General features: G+C 40.6%; 1 protein-coding gene across 1 annotated transcript in view; it reads right to left on the bottom strand.

The window, feature by feature from the left end:
• PLPPR4 (phospholipid phosphatase related 4) overlaps positions 1–24477 on the bottom strand; it is a 53978-nt gene that overhangs the window by 14520 nt on the left and 14981 nt on the right. The window contains exons 2-5 of the mRNA XM_030573000.1: positions 20910–21095; positions 10000–10129; positions 6297–6492; positions 816–873 (exon numbers count right to left, since the gene is read on the bottom strand). Of these exons, the coding sequence (XP_030428860.1) occupies positions 816–873; positions 6297–6492; positions 10000–10129; positions 20910–21095 (570 nt within the window). The remainder of the gene's footprint in view (positions 1–815; positions 874–6296; positions 6493–9999; positions 10130–20909; positions 21096–24477) is intronic.

The raw sequence follows: 24477 nt of genomic DNA on the forward strand, positions 1-24477 counted from the left end.
TGTACAAACACAGAACAAAAAGATAGTCTGCAGTAGTTGGTTTAAGCCCAGAAACATAAGGTTTCACATTGCTTCCAATCCTCTGTTAGCATTAACTCTAGATAGTTTTCTTGTTCACATAAACAGACACTTGCTCTTTGAATCTTGCTAAGTTCCTAGCCTCTGACCTGTGCTCCTCCTAGATTTTAAAAATTAAACATTCAACAAAGGCACAATTAACTATAAATTAGCCAGTCAATCCTATTGGTAAATATCAGTGGAGCTATTCACATCGAACAAACACATTCCTGACGTAAACTCACTGAAGTCAATGCAGCAATATCTAGGGAGAATTTGTCCCTTAGAGTCTAGAGTTTGGATGCAGTGTTTGAAGTAAGATGGGAGGAAGAAAGGAGGCAGGATATGTTGAGCATTATTCATGGCAAACTAAAATATCACTTTATAAGACAAGTATCATATTTTGTATGTGAGTAATATGAAGAATTAAATATGTTTTAATGTTACACTCCACTATAGAGGATATTGTTGCTAGATAACAAACTGCGTGGCACTACTGTGTCCCTACTGTACCTTTTATAGTAATATTTGTAATTTCATTTTGCTGTCTGGCTCGGAGGATAAGAGCTTATTTATTTCCTTGCTACGTTACAGTCTAAGTCACCCATGAAAGCTCATGCTCCAAAATGTCTGTTAGTCTATAAGGTGCCACAGGATTCTTTGCTGCAGTCTAAATCAAGTCACTTTACACTAGACTATAAATGACATTCTGACTTTTCTCTAGTACAAATGAATAATGAACAGAATTGATTACTTACCGAAATATATACAGCTGCAAAGGCTGCCAGAGTAGCATGTTGAGAAGGGAATGATTTTCTGCCAAAGAAGGACACTCAAATTATGCTTCTCAGTTCAAATATACTCTGCTACTGCTCATTTAAAAAACACATGGGGTGGTACAATTTTTTTTACTTTAAAAATCACAAGCAAATAATTTCTCTTTTATATTTTTTTCTAGGTCCCTATTCAGTATTCTGGGGAAAGGATCAGCTAAGAACTGAGTTAATAAAATAATCACATTTTGTTTTAAATATTCAACATCAAGTCATTTTCTGATATTAAAAAAAACTAATTAGATGCATGAAACTCTAATATATTTGATTTTTTTTAAATGGGCAAATATATATAATTACATTTCTGGATATTTTTTCATGATGGGTTCAATCCTGCAAAAGTCTGTTCATATGAGTCATGTAATTAATTATTCCATTGACTTCAGAGGGCCTTCCTTTTTGACTAAGACCTAATAGTAGGTGTTTGGATGATTGGGCCCAAAGAACTTAGTCCTGAGAGGTGCTGAGCACCAGCAATGACCATGTTGCGGATACGAGGCACCTCTCAGGATCAGAGCCCGAATAGATAAACTCAAAAATCTTATTTAAAAAAAAAATCTCACAGTAAACAGATTGGGATTTCTTTAATACTTTCTTTAAGTGATTAGTGACTGGAATGATTATTAAGGGAGGACTGCTACACATTATCTACCTTATTTTTTTCTTTTCTGTCAATATAGTTACTTCTGATAGAGGGGAAAAAGTGAATAATTTGTTTGAGGAACATTGTTTAGCCATCTATAGAGCTAGTCAAATAATGGAGTTTTATTATTTGTGAATAATTTATTCATCAGCAATATTACTTTACATCTAGTCAAATAATATTTGCAAATAATTAATTACATTATATATATCTCCATAATCTTAATCAATGAAGTTTATGGCTCAGATGTGCAGCACAGGTCAGGAAGCACTCTGCTTCTCCAAATGTTGGGCCATCTGAATGCCATTCCTGGGGGCTGCTCTAATTTGTGACTGCTGCCAACGTGCTGTTATAGTAACTGGGGGTTGCTGGGGCATGAGAGAGTTGTGGTCACACCCTGTTTTCCCTAGCTGTGCCCCCCATACAGGCAGTCAGGACGGTGATTAGAATAGAAGTTGCTACAGTGTCTCTACACCAACCAAGGATCACCCTAAGCAGAAGAGCTCCTCTGATGCCAGGATCCACGGGCTGAATAGTACAAAGTTGCCTTGCTGTATATGAGAAATGGGGGCCCATAAGTAAGACTGATACTATGGAAACCAGAAAGTTTCCTGAAATGTTGTAGGTGGTCTGGAGGAACAGGGTGAAGGCTTGATTTCTGCAGTGCTCTGACATCCCCCTAAATGTCTTCCTCTGACTGCATGGAGATCCTGCATCCTCTCTGTGCTTTCTTTCTCCTCCTTCCTCCCCATGTTACTGTTGTGAAAAGGAGGGAATAACAATGGAGCTTTCTTGTCTTAGAGAGGCAGGCTTATTGAACCTTCATTTGCTCTGTCTCCTGGTTCCTCAGATTCAGTTCCCAGTAGTTCCTGACATGACAGGGTCATGTATGGCAAAGGAACTTGGAGAAGGCATTTCAGGATAAAGTAATCCAGCCCCTCCACCCAACAGCTAAAGGAGCAGACCAGCAGGACAAAACAATATTAGAAGATTCCTTGAAGATGTCAAGATTGTGGGGGACTCCTGATTTTTGGCCTGATTCTGCAACTTGCTGGGGGTCCTCAGCTCCAAGTGATGACAGAGTTGAGTGCTCTCAGCACATTGCAGGATTAGGTCCCAAATAAGGAGCTATAATGAGGATGAAAGTTACAATGTGCAGCTTAGCTTCTATTATTTTGGAGCATTCGCAGCCAGGACCATAACAGCCATAGCTAAATAAAATTGTCACATCAGATATTCTGGCTCTTGACATTTGCCCTTTATGGTGGCATTTCAATCCCTTATTTTCTCTGAAAAGAAGAATAAAAAAGTCACAAGGGCATGAAAGGAAAAAAAAATACAGGGCTAGATTAATTTAAAAAAAAAAAGTCTGTTGGACAGCTAGAGTTCTCAACCAGAATCCTAGTTAAAGGTCTGTGGAAGATGAACAGAATGACTTTGGACAGCTAGAGTTCTCAACCAGAATCCTAGCTAAAGGTCTGTGGAAGATGAACAGAATGACTTTGAACCTTTAAAAAGCACTATAAATATAAAATGTATGTCAATTTGCTGTCATAAATATGCCCCCCTTAGAATGTTATAGAAATGCTAAGAAGCCTTTGTCTACAGTATGTCCTGGTGAATAAAAGAATTGGTCCTCCTTTGAGAGGAATTCTGCATTTTACTTTGTCGTCTCTAATAATTCTATGTACATGAACTCTGTGGGCCAAATTCAGAACTAGTGTGAATGCAACTCCACTGATCTGAACTTTGTGTCTAACAATTCCTCAGTTTTGCCTCTGGCTAAATAGAAATGTATGAATTACTCATTAGTAAGGTCAGAAATCTAGATCTTTGACTCCTTTGTAAATTCTCAGAGCCTTTCACAAGGAATATATGTGAATAATAAGAGTGGCATGGGGAAGAGAGACAAAAATCTTCCCTCCCCAGGACATGGAGCCTCTATAGGCTATGGTAGAAGCCACTCAGCTTCTTCTCCAATTTGGGTGAATGAAACCATATATTTGTGGTCTCCACATCTTTGACAAAGAGTCAGCTGTGCCAATGAACAGAAAGAGAGGCCTGAGCACAGCACTGGACCCAGCTCTATGAACTTTGACAATGTTCAGATCTGGATTTTAATTTTATGACTTTGATGTGTAACTGTGTCATTGTGTTATGATTTATTTTCTGTTTACTGAAACTTTTAGTTTCTTTGCATTCTGTGAAAGTGCAGGCTGTTACAGTGACATACATACAAAGCTCTCCCAGGGAGACTTTACTTTTGTTCTTTCTTGTTTTATCTTTTAATTTTAAAATGAAAAAAAATTGGCTGAAAATGTATGGCTCTTCTTTGTGTATGGAAAGCATGACATCCAGTATTAATGTGGTAGATACATTCAGGGTTCTGAAAGAAAACCTACTCTGAGAACAAGAAATAAGCTACCACTCAAAGGTATGAAATATAAACATGGGGTATAAAACTAAGGAAGCTATGAGAGGAAAAATAGTTCATATAACATGCAGAGTGTAAGAACACACAATGCAAAGGGGATAAAGAGGATTATGAAACAAAACTGTGAGGGTATAAAACTGATTAAGAAAACTAGAACTAACAAAAGGAGACAGAACTCGCCTATCATATGAATAAAATCATGGAAAGACACTTTGACTATAAACAGGGGAAGAGATTGATGAGGAAAGCCACTGGACCACTAAGTGATAAGAGAAAATTTATTTTCTCTATCAGCTGAATAATTACATAAATTCTTCTCTTTACTGTTCACAGGGGAGTCTGGAGGCTAGTTACCACAAATGGAAACAAAGTTTCTGGTGTATTATAAATTGAAAATGAAGGCCATTAGCAATCACCCAAAACAAGACTTGTATAAGTTAAAATCACTAAAGTCAGATTAATCTCCAAGGTTGGAGAGATTACACCATAAAACCTCAAAAGGGATGACTGAAGAGTCTGTTGGACCAATAACAGATATCTGATCACTCACACATGAGTGGAGAAGGACTTGAAGGAAGCAAAAATAATAATTAAGGAGAAGCCAGAAAATTGTAGGTCATCAAATGCAATCTCAGTGTCAGGAATAACATAGAGATATTAATATGAGATGAGATAACATTTCTGAAGAAATATGAGTTGAATAAAATTGGCCACTGGCTTCATAAACTATTCATCTGATGTGACAAATGTGATTGATGTTTTAGAGGTGATGACATGCAAAGTGAGGGGTGAAGTACTCTTCTGAAATTTCTAAAAGGCATTTGACACGGTGGACTAATAAGTGCAGCAAACACAGAACAGTAGATGCTCTACTTGAAAGGATAAAGAAATTACTTGGAGCTTGATCCTGCAAGGGTGGACCCATATGGAGCCCCACTGAACTCAGTGGGATTCCATGCAGATGCATGGTATTACCTGTTCCAGTCACCTAGCAGAATCAGAGCCTAGGTGAGAGTAAAGGCTCATGGGGCAGGAAATAACAGAGTGACGAATTTGTCGGAGCCAGTGCCCAGACCAAGCAGCTCCTCCAGCATGGCTGTACTACCCCCAGCCCTGCTCACTGGGGTGGGCACCAGGCTCACCGGCAGTTGTTCCTGGTCACACTAGTGTGTGCAAGCAGCTCACACGCTGCTATATTCCTATTCTATAATTTTGTGGGATCTCTTTTAGATAGCTATGTGTAAATTAGGAAACCATAATATAGAACATGCAAAGGAGTGCAACATGAATGATAAATAAGAAAGGAGAGTTAACCTAGTGTGGGAGAGCTAGGAAAAACTGGTGGTGTGTTCAATGGAGGTAAAGAGTTTTAAGAGGAGACGTGACTGCATTTTTCAAGAGCCTAACAAGTATAATTAGGGTAGTATAGATAATTCAAGATAGTTTCTTGAATTAAATGTCAAATAATAAGACTCATGGTGAGGACCAGGTGCATCAGAGCAATAGGATATAGAGCCCCCGATCTCTAGCAGTGACTGTTTTACCATCTGATGACTGCTGGCCTGTCTAAAATACGTTTGTGGTCTCTAAGTTCCCAGTGGTGTCCAGCATACATAAACTACTACAAATAGCGTTAACTTCCATGCTTGTAGGCCATCTCAAAGGAAGAGATCTCCCTGAGTGACCTGGGAGAATGAACTATCCTCTTGTCCCTAGACAGGTCAGGATTGAGGCTCATATTGGTTAGGGAGTGTGGAGAAGTTTGCAATGCTGCAATCTTTTCTTAAATAAGGGACTTCAGTCTCAATGTCTGTCAATGTCCCGACTTTAAACAAGCAGAAAATGCACAAAAAAGTAATAATGAACAAAAATGCAGTGGACTTCATGAACTAAGGTATAAGGAGACCTAAGGTAATGTGGGTATTTAGGCACGATCTTTCCCTACTCAGCATGTAGAACTTATGAAGACCCTATCAAGAGTAACAGTAGAAGCAACCCGTGTTGAAAAATGAATTAGACACTGTGCCTACTTGAAAGAGAAGAAAATTGTTAGTTAATAGTGGATACCACCACACTGTTAGGCACCCAAGTCTGAATACTCTTCAAAGTCTCCCTTAGGCCTTAGATATGTCGACAGTAAACTTAACTAAAGATCAACTTATTCACTGAGTTTTGTTATAAAAACTGTCAAACGTCACGCAGACTTGATGATAGTTACTGATTAAGTCCGGTAGGTGGGACTGATAATTAAAAATAAGAGTGAATACCTACATCCTTTAAAACCAAGTATGTGAGGAAAGATTATTACACAATGAAAGATGGAACTAACCTTCCACCATTGATGATTATGGGATCAGACCCTGAACAAATGTCTTCCACAATATAAGAATTTTCTGAGCAGGATACATTTAGGGATGTGTAGTTAGGTTTGCATACAGTCAGGAAATATGGTGTCTGATACCCTGTTGACAGCTGTATGATGTCAGTAATGAGGGCAGTAGAACAAAGGCCAAAGACATGAACACCTAGAAAGTAAAACAAACCAGCTGGTTAAACGTAGTTAAGATCATTGAATCAAATTCACAGCAACATAAGTAACCACAGCGCCATTGCATTCAGTGGTATTAAGCTTGCTTATGCCAGGGTTTAGGTAGGATTTAAGTGCAGTATTATTTAGTCTGTAAGCTTTTGGGGGCAAGGTCTGTCTTTTTTGTTCCGTGTTTGTACTATGCCTAATAACATCCTAGCCCATTATTGGGGTTCTTAGGCATCTGATAATAATAATGATAATAATTAATAATAAGCCTTTTGTCGGCCCTCTGGGCAGGGGTAAATTTGGCTTATCAGCTGTAATAAATTGTACAATGTTCCAGTATCAGATTGGAAAATATATATGATGTTATGAATATAAGAAATGGAGATTCTGTACTTTGGAAAATGTACTCTACACAGATTTCTATTTTTCTCCCCCAATTTTTTGTCTTTAACTTTAATAACCAATCATCTTGTTACAAGGATTTTTAATAAATCTATCAAACTGAGGTACCGCATAACCGGAAAATATCAAACCTAGTACCTATATTTAAGAAAGAGGGGAAAAGTGATCTAGGTAACTACAGTCCCATTAGTCTGCCCTCAATAGTATGCAAGGTTTTAGAACAAATATTAAAGTAAAGAATAATGAAAGACATTGACATAAACTGAAAATGGGATAAAATGCAACCCAGGTTTATCCAAAGTTGGTTGTGTCACACAGACGCGATCTTTCTTTAAGCGAACCGATCTTTCAGACTAGGAAAATGTGATAGATCTAATCTATCTGAACTTCAGTAAAGCATTTGATACAGTTCTATTTGGGAAATTATCATCTTACCTGGATAAAATGGGGATTATTACAAGAATTATGAGGTGTGTAAGGAACTGGCTAAAGGAGACACAACAACTGGTTGTGCTAAAAGAAAAACTATTGGGCTAGAGGAAGGATACCAATGAAATTCCTCAAGGATCTGTCTCTGGACCAATCTTATTTAATATTTTCAATAATTCATTAATCTGTTTATACACTGAACTGGCAGTAGATGAAATGGAAGTGATGACAGTGCAAGCTTTCTCACACTGCCCCAAGGATGGGCTACTCTCTAGAAATGAGAATATGCATGTTCATTCAATACTTGTTCATTCTCATGAGACGACAGTCTGTGGTGCCAAATAAAGCCAATTGGGATGTGTGGTGTTCTTTTGTTTTTCAGTATGGACATCTGTCTATTAGTAAGGGATCTGAGAGCACCATCCCACAGACCACCAAACACTAGTCAGATGGTAATGACTTTTGGGCATTGCAGACCTTGTCTGTGTCCATGCAGTGATTTAACCCTTGAATCACAGTGTCACTCTTTTTCATTACATTACAACAAACTAACATGTTTAAACTGCTCTTCCTGTTAAGAGTTTATCTATTGAAAAATGAAGTCTTCCTCCAAATGTTCTCTTTTTGTTACTGACTAATAACACTAGTATCTTGAATGCCAAATTCCTGACACTGAATATACATAGTTCAAGTAAATGTGGTTGCTTTACGGTGCATTTTTTCCTGCTTTGGATGAGTTTTAGATTTTTTTCCCTGATCAACTTGTACTGTTGAAAGTAGGTTTTTTTGCATTGGAGAACTGGAAGAAGGCTGAAGATATTGCTTTATCTTGAGATGATTAAATAAGACACATAAAAGAAAGATCAGATTCAGGGAATAAATTAAGGGTGAAATCCACACACCTCCAAAGCTTGGTTTGTATGGAGTTGCAGAGGGACCCCCTTAGGTGGGATAGAGCAGGATATGGAGCAATTTTGCAGCCCTCCTTGGTGGCTATTCTAGCCTTGCCAGAGCCCCCATCCCTGCTGCTCTTATGTGAGGGTTTCTGGCCACTGAATCTGTGCTGTTTATGGGTCCAGTAACCTCTTCCTTTTCCCACTCTACGCTTTCCTCCATTCCAGCATATCTGGAGCTGTGGTGAAGCCCTCCTCTGCTCACAAAACATTGCCCTCCTGCGCATCTGCTCTGCCCATGCAGGTTTATGCAGCACAGAAGACTGTGTTTTGAGCCTTTCATCCATAGGTGCACTTCATTCTACATGAAGGGCAAAGAATAACTTGTCAGTTCAAATCCAGTAATTAAAAACAAAAGAAAACACCTAATTGCCATCTCATGAATGGCTTACGTGAAATGAATGTGTCAGCCTTCATCCATTTTCTAGGAGATAAGGGGTAGATTCATAGAGATATTTAGGCATTTAACCTGCAGATATAGGCAACTAAGTTCCATTTTTAAGTGCCATTGCAATTCACAAAACTCCTGCTCAGCTGCCACCTAACGCTGTAGGTGCCCAAACTCAGTACCTAAGTGTTTGCAGTTAAAATTTCCTAGGCACCTATGTTTCTGTTTCTGAGTATGCGCACCACTGTCTCACTCTGTGTCTAGATGCCTATCTCCACCGCAGAGTGATTCACAAACCAGTGGAAGATAGGTGCTCTTCCACATAACTTGGGTGGAGACACAATCTGGTAAGCATATTCAAGGCCACCTACATCCACACAAAGCAGCCAAGGAAGAGGTTCTCCTTTATAACCTTTAGCCCAGTGGTTGGCGTACTTACCTGAGATATGGAAGCCCACTGGTTCAAGCCTTCCCTCTTCCTGATTAGGAGATGGGATTTGAACAGGCACCTACCACCTCTCAGGAGAGTGCTTTAACCACTGGGCTACAGGTTATTGTGTTGGGACAGTGGGGGAGGTCTCTCATCTCTGCTATTGAAGTTGCTCCACTTTAATAAAATAACTTAATAATTAAATATTTTTGGGCCAGAGAGTTAGAATGATGCTATGGCCTAGTGGTTAGGCCCCTCACCTGAGAGGTAGCATATTCCTGTTTAGATCCGTTCTTCTCATGAGGCAGAAGGGGGACTTGAACTGTTGATCCCCTACATTCCACATGAGTACTCTAACCATTGGGCATAAGGGAGGTCTTCTATATCACCTATGTCCTTTTGTGAATCCAGCCTGAGAGACCCACCCCATCCACACATGGAATATCAATTCCACTGATGTTTTCTGATTGGGCTATCAGCTCATCAGCTTTCTATTGTGTTGCTCATGATAGTGATTCTTGTTATAGAGGAAAAAGCATTCAAAATAAAACAAAACCCATACATCTTAACAATTAAATGTACTTTGAAAGGAGATAGGGGGTTGGTGGGATAACGATAAGCCAAATTATTGATTTAGCAACACTGATGATAATTCAATGGATGAAAGTGAAAAATGGACAACAGATGTGTTACATTATTGAATGTGCGTTTTTACTTTGCAATACCATTCGACAGTTTCTCTTGCACTTTTTTTTTTTGGCAGGATGAGAGCTGTGCCAATAACTGCCCTTTACTGTCCTAAAAGGCTAATTTAAAGAATAAAAAAACCTGTGTAATTAAAATAAAAAATATGTCACAAAAGGCATTTTTTGGTAACTAACACCCAAAACCCACCAACAAATCTGACAGCTCTTCTAAGGAAAGAGTTGAAGTTGCAGCCTCCCGCATTAATATTGGCCTCGGCTCCAATCCCATTTCTTCTTTTAGACAGGCAACAGTAGAGAATTCCTTCTCCTACCATTATCTGCAATGACAAAGGAGGTATTCATGGCATCGGTAGCAGTTATGCAGCAGATAGTGACTGGATTTTAAGGGTTGAAATATACTTATAATAGAACAAATAGCATTCACAGAAGTGGACTCGCTTTTAAAGAATTTCATCAATATGCAATTTCCCCTAAGTGAGGGCAGGCAAGAGGATGGCATTGACATTAAATATAAATGACATAAGCTCTTTAGGGCAAGGACCATCTTTTCATTGTGTATGTGTGTACAATGTCTAGTGCCTGGAACACTGGCCCTGCTTGGGGCCTCTAAGTGGCACGATAATATAAAAACTAATAATTAGAAAATGCTGCATTGTAAATGGTGAAAAGCCATAGAACTCCCATAGCATTTCTGGGGTGGATTTAGCACTCAGCCTTTGGCTGCCTGCCTGGCAATCCTTGGCAGCCTAAAATTCCATGACAGCTTGTTCTTCGCTATTGTGTAATGGGCTTGGTTTTTAACCAGATCCACTGCAGAGACTGGGGTTCTGTCCAGATAGCCATGTAAATTAAGAAAGTGAGAGAAATGGCAAGGCTACTGAGGAGTTAGAGTTGCACTAGGAAGGAGAGAGTAGCAGTGCAGATGAGTGGCTGCTTCACTCTACCCTGGTGGCCTCAGGGCAACCCTGCCTGTATGCAACCCCTCATCTCAGTTTCCCAAATAAAATCCACCCTGGGTTTCCAGTCCAATCACAACAGCCTTCCTTAGGGACTGATTTATTAATTAAAGTTCAAAACTAAATACAAAAGTCTTCTTTCCAGCCAGGTACAGCCCAACTCCCCTGGTCTGGGCAGAGTCCTTCCTGTGTTGGCAGGCTACTCCCAGTCCTTCCTAGCTGTACCAATTCCTCTAGTCTCAGGGTCTTCCATGCAGGAGCCTCTCTCACTCACTGCAATCTCACTAGGGCTTGCAGAGCTTATAGGAAAATTCCTGATTCCCCTCATGTGGGGTCATTCTGTAATCAGGGTTGGCTTGCCCAGGGCAAGTCATCCTGTCACCAGGAGGAAAGTGTGATGTTGCTCTATGGAAGCCATGGCCATGATCCTAAATTCCAGACACTCAGATTTATTTGATGTTTCTACTAAAATTCTCAGCAGTGAAATAGTTATGTCAGCAATGCTGACTAGAGCTGGGTGAATAAGTGATTTTTTTGATTTGCTGGCAATTTTGAAAAATCTTTAAAAAAATCATTTTGGGTCAAAACTTTTGGAGAATTGAAAAAAAAATGTGTTGGGGAATGTCAAATGAAACATTTTGTTCAACCTGAAACTAAATATTTTGTTTCACTTTCAAGGGTATTTTAAACATTTTTATATATATTTTTAATGAAATTGAAAAAAAATTCAAAACAAAAATAATTTCAAATTGAAAACTGAAATATTTCCTTCAGAAAATGTTGAAACAAAATGCTTAGACTCTTTCTTTGTTTTTTTACATAAACAATTTGGCAGAACAGACACATCTCTGCTAAATGTTTTAGTGTCAATGAATCTGCATTTTTCACCAAAAAATTTTGGTGGAAAAATTTTGTCCGGCTCTTATGTTGGTATGTATATTGTTGTTAGACTTCAGAGTTAACACTGCACTGATGTGAATGGGCAGTTGAGACCTCAGAACAGATTGATTGTTTATCTGCAGATTCGATAAAACAGCACTGTGTAAGGTGTGATTCAAAAGATTTGCAATTCAGCTGAATGCTAGAAACTTAAACATAAAATAAAATTAAGACTTAAACTATGCAGGACCTGATGGAACCATCAGACAAGTGCTGACGCATTGTACTATCTCAGCAAAAACCCCTGTGCATGCGGGAGAGGAAATTAAATAGGACAGCAGTTTCTGGACAATCAACCCCCTGCTGACCACACATTTGGTCTTAATTGAGTTTCTTTTTTTCCCCTAGAGCAAAATAAATGCGGTGATAATTGTGTCAGTATATGGGAAAGTCAATGGTAGAGGAGATGTAGAGAATTTTATTAGCTAAGAGTTAATTTCACAGGGTCTATAACATTATTATCCATCTCAGTATCGCCATTAGAATGCTAAATCTTTGTCCAGGAGCAAGCAATGGGATTTTAAATTAAAAATTTTACAGAATCTTAAATAGCTTTTGGCAAGCATCAGAGGATATTTGGCATGGGGAAAAAACCTGGAAAGATAGACCATCTTATGTTATAGAAGGGAAACCAGGGAAACAAAGCGGACAATATGGGGTAGTAGATTCAGCTGATCATGCTGCTGTCTTTCTTGAGAACTGGATTAATCATGTTAGAGATTAGGGCTGGCAAATTCAGCAGATTGTGAATTTGCTCTCCTTCTTAGGTAATCTACAGGACAAAAGCTTGGCCCCAGGCAAAGCCAAAAATTGTGCCATTTTACTAAATATTTTCTAGGACTTTTTATTTTATTTTATTTTACCTAACTGGACTGAGAAGGGAACAATATAAGGCTGCTCCTCTATTCTTTCTGCTTTGGTACTGTCAATCAAACTTGCAAACTATCTGATAAACTATATGATCTAACATTCTGTTACTCTGTGACAAAGCAGATTGCTCACTTTGTGCAACCTAACAGTGTTTAGCTGTCTAACATACATTGACAAGCTAAATCAACCACACCATATGAATTTTGTATGCTTTATAGTGCTTTTATTTTCCTTATAAGAGGAACAAATATTAGAGGCCAGATTTAAAGCCCATTGAAGTGAATGGGGGTCAGGTTGTCACTCCAGCAAATGCTGGAGATGCAATACCCATTCTGAGAGTTTAATACATATGTTTCACAGTGGTCTTGTCATTTGGAGTTACTAGAAAAAAATCCTGTGTGTGTGTGTGCGTGTACACGTATGTCTACACCAAGTACTGTCATTTTAGGAGGAACCTCAGGGTTGCAAATAAGTCCAGTTAAAAACTGCTACTGTTTTATGGAACTGACAGTGAGCAAAAATGAATGTAGTTTAAATGGAATGACACAGATTCTCCTAAAATAATAGTTTGGGAAAATAAGTTACTGGATGATACTGTGGTAAAGGGTATGGCTACATTTACAGTTGTACAGCGCTGGGAGTTACAGCTGTCTTCGTACAGCTGGGCTGGGGAAGCGCTGCAGTGTGGCCACAATGACAGTTACCAGCACTGCAGTGTGGCCACATTTGCAGCATTTGCAGCGCTGTTGGGAGTGATGCATTGTGGGCAGCTATCCCAGGGTTCAAGTGGCTGCAATGTGCTTTTCAAAATGGGGGGTGGGTGGAGTGTGACAGGGAGCATGGGGGAGACAGAGAGAGTGGATTTTTGGAGCTGACACTGTTCTCATCTCCCTGCCTTGCAAGTTCTAAGGACTGGAAGACACACAGCACCTACCTTGAATCATTTTAAAAGTTTTGACCGCTTCCCCCACCGCTCTCTTATTCACTAAATGCAAATTATGCACTCCTAAATAGCCTTCAGACCACATAAGCAGCTGCTCAACACGGACTTTCCCCTCCCCCTCTGCTGTGTGAGCATGCCTTTTCTCTCTTCAAGCAAACAGCTGTGAATATTCCAAAGCAATTCCCTTGCCTGCCTCCGCTCACTCAGCAAACAGGAGCTGTGTTTGTTTTTTAAATAAGCAGTTCGGGGGAGCTCGGAGTTCAGCCATTCTTCCGGTTTGTTGTGAGCAGGCATTCTGGGATACCTCCTAATACTCTGGAGGCCAATAACAGCGCTTTTGGTGGCCACACTTGATGAGCAGCGCTGCATCACCAGCGCTGCAATCGTTACACCCCAAGCAGACCAGGTGTACAGCCAGCGCGGCAGCCAGGGAGTTGCAGCGCTGGATGTGCCTTGCAGGTGTGGACAGTCACTAAGTTGCAGCACTGTAAACCCACCACCAGCGCTGCAACTCTACAGTGTAGCCAAGCCCAAAGACTATTTACTCTAAAGCAGTGGTTCTCAAACTAGGGACACCACTTGTTCAGGAAAAGCCAATGGGGGCTGGAGGAAGCCGCGTGGGCCGAGGGACGTGCCTGCCGCCCTTCCTGTAGCCAGGGCTGGCTCCAGGCATCAGCAGACGAAGCACGTGCCTAGGGTGGCATGTGCTAAGGGGCAGCATTCCATCTATTCTTGGGGCAGCATAGTCCAAGTGGCTTTTATTTATTTAATTTATTTATTGCTTCAGCAGTCTGAGTGGCTTTTTTTCTTTGCTTTGGCAGTTTGGGCGGCTTTTTATTTTTTTGCTTAGTGCAGCAAAAATGGTAGAGCTGGCCCTGCGTGCAGCCCCCATTGGCCAGTGGGAGATGCGATTGGCTGAACCTGCGGATGCAGCAAGTAAACAAACCAGCCCGGCCCGCCAGGGGCTTTCCCTGAACAAGCGGCGGCCCTAGTTTGAGAACCACTGCGCTAAAGGAAATAGACCTAAAACATACTCTAAACATGGGATAAAGCAAGTGAATATCTCACCAGATAACATAGACAAACTGATTCCTGTTCTTACTGTTTTTACCTTCCTAGGCCTCTGGGGAGGGATCGAGATTGGGGTTTCAGAAGGGATTTGTTTTCCTCTCCCTTTTCCTTTTTGTTAGCCATGATCTTTAAAAATTATTAAATATTGCATCATCATGATTTTGTATATGAGGAGTTTTTTACATGATATTGAGTTCCTGTTGCTCCCATAACCTAGTAAATTATGTACAGACATCTTAGGCTTCTGGAAACTGTATGTTACTTTATTGGAAATCCTGGTATGGTTCTTGGTGCTTCGCTTTATATATTGCATCTTTTGTATGAATTATGATTCCTCAGAAAATTAATGAAAATGTAAATACAAAATACTTAACTGTGCAACCTGAATTTTGCATAAGTATATTCTTTGTGCATCTAACTTCCTAGGATCTTTATTTAAAGGAAAGAATCAAAAAATGAAGAAACGTAAGTCCCTAGTTCCATAATTCACAGGCACCAGTGAGTAACAGCCAACTGGTGTGTACCATTGCCATTAGTTTCTGTTATTAATGCAAGCTAAGTATGCATTTTGGTACAAGGAAATGTACTGGTGTATGTCCTTATCAGTATGCATGAATTAAGGCATTCCGAGAGCTTGCTGATAATTAATTAAACTTTGAAGCTTCTGGACTTATTTTCTTCAAATTTGACTCAGTATTTAAGTCTCAAAAAGATTTTAAAAAATACTCGGACAATTATAGACAAGTCAAGTTTGGAGAAAATGGCTTCAGGAGTTTCAACATTATGAACGTTTAAAGTCAGCAAGATAGTTTTAAAAAACGCACAATGAACTAGATGCATGTACAATGCACCTTTCTTTTATTCCGTAATCCTAATTGATTTACACATCTATTTGACTTGATGCATGAGTAGTATCACTGACTCACTGGGACTACTCACGTGTATAAAATAATCTCACGTGTAAATCTTTGCAAGACCAGGGCTTAAGTATGCACTTGTTGATGACAACATTTTCTACTGCAAAGTATCATGCAATTTTAAAATAATCATAACTGGCAAATCAAAACCATCTTTTTTTAAAGCAAGAAAATGCACTAGTCATCAGTGAGGATTATTTTCAAAGTAGGTTTTAATTTTCAGCCTTTTTTGCATTTAGCCCTATCTAAAACAGCATTGTGATTAGAATTGTTTAAAATGGGAACGTGTTTTTTTTTGTTTTTGTTTTTTGCATTCTCACTGAACTGAAGCCTAGTCCAAGGGATTTTGCTCAGACTTAGGTTTTGTCTACACAAACACATAGTTCGCAGCAAGCTTTGGTGTAAATCTAAGTGTCCATGTGGACCCAGCTGCTATGCAGCAAAAATTTTCTAGTGCAGTGTAGATTTCACCCCAGATTCTTGTGATCTAAGTGTTGTACAAATGAGCCCTTAGAAAACATATTTTTCAGGCATATATAAAGTATTGAAAAATTCCATACAACGGGTGGCTGAGTAAATTATGAGCATATAAAATCAAGGGTTTAAAATAGGAACTGTTTTGCAATCGTAGAGCATTCCAGTTGACTGGTACATAGAATCACAGAAATGTGGGACTGGAAGAGATGTCACTAGATCATCTAGCTCAATCCATAGCCCCAGGGCCGGCTCTAGGTTTTTTGCTGCCCCAAGCAAAAACATTTTTGGCTGCCCTCCACAGCCCCACCCCAGCCCTCGGCTCTCCCCCCACCCACACCCCCTGCTACCCTAACCCTGGGCTCTCCCCTCCACCCCACCTGCACCCTCTGCCGCCTCAGCTCTGGGCTCCCCTCCACCAGTGCTGACTCTGCCCGCACCCTCCTCACCTCCAGCTGGTCTGGCACTGGCAGGGTCAGGGTAAGCAGTGAGGCTCCCGGGCCGTGCCTCAGCCCAGGGTCCCTGCAGCCGGGGCTCCTGCCTCCAGGAGTGGCTGGGACCCGGGAGGGCGGAGCTGGGGGGACTGCCCGGCAAAGGGCTGAAGAGCCAGGGCAGAGAAGCCCCAGAAGGAGTGAAGCCCCGGAGAGTGGGATACAGGCCCCGCATGGCAGCACCCCGGGCACCAGTCCCCTCTATGGCCCTGCTGCTGCTCCTGGCTGCTCTGCTGCAGTCCCTGGATGGTTCAAGCCACTTCTGTCATAAATAGATAGTTAAGGGTTAATGTCTCTTTTACCTGTAAAAGGTTAACAAACAGGGAACCAAAAACACCTGACCAGAGGACCAATCAGGAAACAAAATACTTTCAAATCTCGGTGGAGGGAAGCTTTTGTTTGTGTTTTTTGGGTTTTGCTTTGTTCTGTCTGGGTCCTGGAAGGGACTAGACGTGCAACCAGGTTTCTTGCCAATCTCCCTGCTACAGTCTCTTATATATTCAGAATAGTGAGTATTAAGTAGAAAGGCGGTTATAGTCTTTTGATTGTTTTCTGTATTTGCAAATGTGTAGTTTGCTGGCAGTATTTTAAATTGTATTTTGCTGGGGGGGCGGGGCTTCTTTCTACTGTTTATAAGCTGAAAGACCCTGTAACTTTTACCATCTAAATTACAGAGACAACTTTTTACTTTTTTCTTTCTTTTTATTAAAAGTTTTGCTTTTTAAGACCTGTTTGATTTTTTCCCCTTGTTGAGGCTCAAGGGAATTGAGTCTGTACTCACCAGGGAATTGGTAAGAGAAGGGAGGGAGGAAAGGGGGAATCCCTTTGTTTAGATTCACGGAGCTTAAATCTGTCTATCTCTCCAGGATAACCCAGGGAGGGAACGCCTGGAGGGGAAGAGAAGTGGGGGAAACAAACCTGATTTCTCTGTGTTGTGATTCAAGAAGTCTGAATCACAGTAATCTTCCAGGGTAACCCAGGGAGGGCAAGTCTGGGAGAGGCAACGGTGAGGGAAAGGGTTTACTTTCCTTGTGTTAAGATCCAGAGGGTCTGGGTCTTGGGGGTCCCCGGGCAAGGTTTTGGAGGGGACCTGAGTGTACCAGGCACTGGAATTCCTGGTTGGTGGCAGCGTATCAGATCTAAGCAAGTAATTAAGCTTAGAGGAATTCATGCTGGTACCCCAATTTTTTGGACTCTAAGGTTCAGACTGGGGAAATATACCATGACAACTTCGCCCAGCCCCAGCTGTGGCACTGGGGGGCAGCTGCCCTGCGGCACCTACAGGCGTCTCTGTGCGCCCTGTGGGGCAGCCCCCAGCCCAAGTGTCCCCGCTCAGAGCCCACCCAGCTATAAGGTGCAGGCACTGCTCCCCAACGCGAACCGCAGTGGCCCCAGGGCACTCCCCGTGCAGGACGTGCTGCTGCTGCCAGGGCTGGCTCTAGGCTTTTGCTGCCCCAAGCAAAAAAAAAAAAGAGATGGCCGGAATGCTGCCCCTGAAAATGTGCCGCCCCAAGCACATGCTTGGCTTGCTGGTGCCTGGAGCTGGCCCTGCCTGGTCCAGAGCCATGACTCAATAAGTCCTATGGATCTAGTATCAAAAAAGACATTGAAAACTCCTAATCTAGCATGGTTCTTCCATTCAGGCTAGAAGTGCTCCCAGAATAGAGATTACCTCCATTGAATGTGTCTGTTAATAGTCAGCTTTGGGGTAAATCCACTGAAATCATTAAAGTTCAGTGCACTTATGCCAAGACTGCATCCATCTCATAGTCCTTGAGCCTGTATGACTTCAGTATGACTCCTGCAGTTGTTCCCTGTAGATGCCAGTGTGAAAATCCATTCTGACAGAATTAAAATGAAAAAACAATGTAGTTACCCAGCCAATCTGTTTTCCAGGGGCAAACCTTCTGGATCCAGTTTAGGCAGCAGTGAATAAGCCCAAGATGGCCACATAAACAGCAACATTGCCAATCTCTTGTTTTTATCACAAGTGCCATGATATTTCATATTTTCTTAAAGCCCCTGCTGCTGAAACCATATTATTTACATGAGACCTATAAAAAGAAACCATTAAAAAAAAAAGCCCTCATGATTTTTAAGTCAATCACATGACTTTTTGGGTTCCACTCATGATTTTGAAAAGCTTGGGCTGGCAATACTGAAATTAGGTGTGTACTGACATGAATGATCCTGAGGAGGAATTCTTCGGTGAGATGGAAGAGACTATGGGCAAGAGAGGAGCAGCTGTTTAAGTATGATAAAGAATGCTGGTGAGCTTCCAACCAGTTTATGAACATGGTTGTACTTAGCAAAGTTCTCCCAGTGCATATACAGGGCCCAAAGGCCACTTTCAAGGAAATGTGTCATTCATTGAGTTGCACATTCAAAAAGGCAGGATATCTGAACAGAAGTAGTGACACAGATGTTAACCAGAGTGCCATACCTCTGTTTAAAAACTCACAGGGTGAAATCCTGCCTTCACTGAACTCCATGGGAGATTGGGCATTGACTTCAATGGGGGCAGGATTTCACCCCTTCTCTGCATTTCTATATATGTAGGGTCGCATTTTAGAGTTTTCACAATTTTAGATTCTCTGATAAAGCACAAAGGAATGAATTAATCCCTGGTTAAACTCAATGCAGTTAGGAATAGGGATGAATTTGTCAGTTGGCCTGCCTGTCCTTATGTACCAGAGGTAGCTATAGCGTTGTGGTATCTAAGTGCATAGTTCAATGAGCAAATGAGTGCCCCAGTAAAGCAGTATAGATAGCACTCTAAGTGTACATAAAAATAAAGTCTTTACATTTCATTTTAGCTTCACATTGTAATTCCAGCAGGGTTATTATACTAGTAAAGCTCAGACATTTTATTTCATTTACTATACAAAAGGGGTTGAATTGCTCATACACTGATATTTAAGTGCTGTATTTGGAAGATTCTGTTCTGTTAACAATTTGTTCTCCCTTTGGATGAGCCATTGAACTAATTTCTTTCTTGCCCGTCCTATAGCTTACAAGTTAGATACTCCAGAGCAGTTTTGGAAAGAATAATAAATAACCACAGAGTCATGATCAATATTAGATCACTGAAGAAACCTGGCTGTTATATCTAAAACTGCATGTGAGCCACTGCTGAGTGTAACCTGGCATCTCCATTTGCCAAAAAAATCCTGCTCTAGTGATCTCGCTCATTAACAAAACTATGAAAGGTCCTGTGCAAACACTATTTCATTCAGTATAATATATAGAACAGTGATTTATATAGGATGATGTTCACAAAGGGACAGAAGATCCATGCACGCCCTCTAACGTTCATGCCCATAGCAAGGAGGGCCTGGGTGGAACTCCACAGTCTCTCCTGTGGGCTACAGATGGAATTATCTTTATGCTAGTTTTAATTAGGCCAGTGTTAAGGAGTTTGTTTGATTGGCCAGTGGGTAGTCAGCAGGATCTCAGTTTGTGCAAATGAATGGTCAAAAACCACTGTGGAGGAGGCTGGGAAATGCACTGAATGAACAACCTTACACAGCCTACTTTTCATCCCAGGTGGTAAAACGTGAATTCTATCCCTCCCACCCATCTTTGTTCTCTGCACAAAGTCAAGTTGCTCAATAAGGGGTGAATCTCAACCATAATTGACTAGTGTGCTACTAGGAGTCATTTTAAGACAGTGTTAAGGTTGTTTGTTTTTTTTCCCCAAACTTTCTGCTGTTCCCAGCCTACACACAAATGTACTGGGCTCCATTTTGTTGTCTTTATACCCAGACAACTACCGTGAGTATTCACTTGGAATTGCAGATTGCTTGACATAACTCAGAGCAAAATTTGGCTCTGGCTCTGTAACCACAGAAATATTTACTTGACAAAAATGCTAGCACAAGTGAAAAGGTATTTGAAATCTGAGTAAAAGAGAACAAAATTAATTTGCATTTAAGAGTGTCCTCCATGATAGCCTTTGCCTGACTATGCATTCCGATCGGCATCTCAATATAAACAGTTAAGAAGGAAACTTTATTTACTCTCAGCCTTTTAAGATACTTTAACATTTCGTGTGTGTGTGTGTGAGAGAAAGAGAGAGAGAGAGAGAGATATTCCATTGTTAATTCCAATACAGTGAATGTTTTATTCTTATTTCATAACTGTACTACTACGGATTAATGGGTAGAATTTTCAAAATTGCCCAAGTGACTTGGGGACCCTAAACCCTATTAAAAGTCAATAAGAGATTTAAAAAAACACACTTTTTCTGTTGTAAAGTTTGGGACCCTATTAACACTTGTTATAGAAGGATAAAAATTGCATATTAAAACCTAACAATCAGATCATCAGCTCATGTAATTCACTGAGGTCAATGGAGCCATGTTGCTTTACAACAACTGAAGATCTGCTCATAAATCTTTTTTAAGGGGAGGCAAGTGAACATTCCCATAACTTACCGTGATTGCAGGTCCAGCAAAAGTCAAACTAAGCAACATCAGGAAGGGAACAGCCTCTTGTGTAGGTTCAATGTATGGCATACTCAGACTCCTGTCATAACAGCTGAATCCAGAGTGAACTGGCTTGAAGACATCAGTAAGTTCAAGAAAATAGAGACTAACAACAGAAGATGCCAGTATGGGCAACTGGGAAGGAAGGAAGGAAAAACAATTCATTGTTATTTCTTTGTAATAATAAAGCTAAACATTCAAATGACCCTATAATATTTTTGCAAAAGCAATAACCTGCAGCCCATGCCACTTCTCGCAGTGCCCATTGGCCGGGAACGGCGAACCGTGGTCACTGGGAGCTGTGGTGGCCATGCCTGTGAACAGTCAATGTAAACAAACTGTCTTGTGGCTCACTAGCGGGTCACAGGTTTCCCACCACTGCCTCAGTCAATTGAGCTGGTCAAACTATTTGTTGGAATCTTATTTCCCAAACAATTAGCCTTTTCATCTGCGAGACATTTCTGAACAGACTCTGATTTTTCAAAAGTAGGCTCCAACCCTGCAACATAGGGAATTCAGGATGATCTCTTCACATGTGTGGACCCCCAAGGATTACTACATACAGGTGCAGTGGTCAACTCGTTACAGGATTGGGGCCTCATTTCCTATTTATAATTGTTTGTCAAAAAGATTATACTAATATATGCCAACACATGGGTTGTTAATGAAGTCTGACTTTCTGCTATTTATAGTGAATGATTGTGCAGCTAAATCACATGGTATTGTTTCTGTTTCTTGCCTGAATGATGTAGTCATCAAAAGTTTAAAACACCCTTGTTCTTTTACATACGTTTTATAAGCTGTTCAATCAGACCAGACTTTACATTTGCTCCAGAAGTACACCAACATCCACCTTTTATCCTACTCAATGATTTGCTGTTTATCATTGTCTTTTGTTTAGGGTACTTCAAAGAGTTTTCAATTCACATGACAGTGTATATACCCCAGTCAATTTGAGTTCAATTTCTAAGGAAGATTTAGTGAGAAATTGTATCCAATGCTTTTCTTTTATATATACACAGAGAGAGAGAGAGAATTGCCTTCACCTATTCATTATGGGTGAAGGCTTTTTTCTATTAAAAAAAAAAAAAATTAACTTTGCCTGGCAGGATTTACTCCTGTAGAAAACACAGATGATTATGGGCCATAGTTCCTTTATCTAAGATGTTTAGTGATTTTATCCTTTAGAGATTAGTTCCATTAATTCATTAGTGACAAAAGTTAGACTTAAGGGGGAAACTTCACCCAGGCTCTCCATGAGCTTCTGAAAGCACCGGTTATATCAGAGGGCCCTCTTTGGCAGACAGTGTACCAGGGAAGCTGTGGGAATGACAAGCAGGCAAAAGCACCTTTCTACGAGGGTGCATGAAAGGGCCAGTACAGTCCACAAAGTGTCCAGTGGTGGTTGAGGGACACAGCTTGGCTGGGGCACAGCAGCTTATGATGACTCACTGCAGTGCATCCCCTTGTTTGTCAGTTTCCATTGATGAGGTCCTCACTGAGTGCTGAATAGAACGTAAATCTGCATTTACCCAGCATCACCCAGTGAGAAGGGCCACAGCAGAAGCACGCTGCCTGCCCTCCCTTAGGCTGAAACCCCTTGGGATGTAATGAACCTGGCTGACACAGGGAGCTGATATATCCTGAGACAGTGAAGGTAAATATGACTGATGGCACAGTAATTGCTAGCATTACTCTTCCTTCTTATTTTGAAGATGGCTGTTGCGTTTGCTTTTTCTCCACTTCTTAATATAGCTAAAAATACAAACTTACAAGGTCCACATAGACTTGCATATACCTACAGCATCATAAAGTGAAGATATTTCATAACACCAAACATGAATTATTCTATTTCCCTTGCAGGAAATAGTCTTCTATGCCAACACATCACACTGAGAAAATGTACAGTTTTCCTTCAGAACTTAATGTTCCACTGGATTATGCTGCTTTTGAAATCTTCCTTGCACATTTCATAAAAACAGATAAAATCAAAATGATACATTCTACTTATTTCCATTCTATAGTAATATGGAGTGAAGACTAGGAGTGCAAGGTATGTCAGGTGACAAGATAATGAATGATAATGTTTGTAAAGGGCAGTGGGAAACTGGCTGGATCCATTAATTGGCCATTTCCAAACTTTAAAATGTGTTTTTTAGTCCAGGTTTTTTAAAAAGAAAATGTAATTTTAGGTGTAGGGTGGTTGTTAGCTGGACTCCACTGAAACAGGGTTTATAATGGGGCTTGGTCTTTGAAAATAGCAGCTTTGCTTTGAAGTGCTACACAGTACAAAGAGCTGCAGAGTTTAGCTTGTCTTCAAAAATATTGCTATGAAAAATGCGCTGAAGGTAGTCTAAGGAATATCTTGTTCTCAGTGGTCGCGCTGATTGTGTTGTAATTTCATTTTTTAGGCTGATTGTGATTGCATAGGAAAGGAATGTGAATTGACATCCTGAGGAAGAGTGGGATTCCCAAGAGTGTCTTGAAAATAACACAAGAAATCCATTAGATTTACTTAAATAAAGAATAAATGCATCCAAATTGAATTTTGTTATTTCTGCCATCATTGGAAGTAGCAGTTTTTTAGTTAGATGAATTGTTTAATTCTCATCTCACACTGGGCACTCCAGAGAGCTCCCTTTGTTTTCAGTGGCAGTCTGCATTTGTAGTAATTCAGTATGATTGCATGGATATTCAGGAACAAGGAGCTTTCACTCTGTTTTCTCCCCTAGCAGCTGTAAGGGACAGTCACAGTCCCTGTGCTCAGGGGATTATTCAGACTGCTTCTGGGTGCACAAATATCTCCAGATGCGGTGGGAGGAGGAAGGCTTATGTATCCCTTATCCTCCCCAACGCACTCACCAAGAGCTGTGCAGGTGGGTTCCACTCCTGTGTGACCTGGAGCAAATCACATAGTCTTTTTGTGCCTCAGCTTGGGGGAGGTTGGGAGAGGTCCATTCAATGGAATGGTACAGCGTACGTGTTGTCCCCAACCACTGGAAAACTCAGAGAGGGAGAGTGGCACAATCCTACCTTAGCTCCACCGGGCCATTGCAGCTCTGCACCAATCCATTGGGGCTAAATACCAACACCTATGCCCACACACACTGTGATTTCACTGACACCACACATCATTGTTTAGGCAATCTGACACCAAAATCATTATTTAATTTGCATTACAGTGGTATCTAGGGGCATCAACCAAGATCAGGGCCGCATTGTGCTAGGTGCTGTACAAATCACATAATTAGAGAAAGTGGCCTCCAAGAGCTAAATCAACAAGGTAGGCAAAGGAATAATTATCCTACCTCTTGCAGATGGGAGCTGAGGCACAAAGAGATTATGTGATTTGCTCCAGGTCACACTGGAGTAGACTCAGATTTCTTGAGTTTTAGGGCAGTATGTTACCCACAAGTCCTTATTTCCTATCTGACTGTTTCCTACTTATATAATTGCATTTATATAGTGAGATTCAGCTATTATTAAATATGTAATATTTTATATAGTGATGTAGTAT

Source organism: Gopherus evgoodei, chromosome 8, assembly GCF_007399415.2.
Source record: "Gopherus evgoodei ecotype Sinaloan lineage chromosome 8, rGopEvg1_v1.p, whole genome shotgun sequence".
NCBI classification, from domain to species: Eukaryota; Metazoa; Chordata; order Testudines; family Testudinidae; genus Gopherus; species Gopherus evgoodei.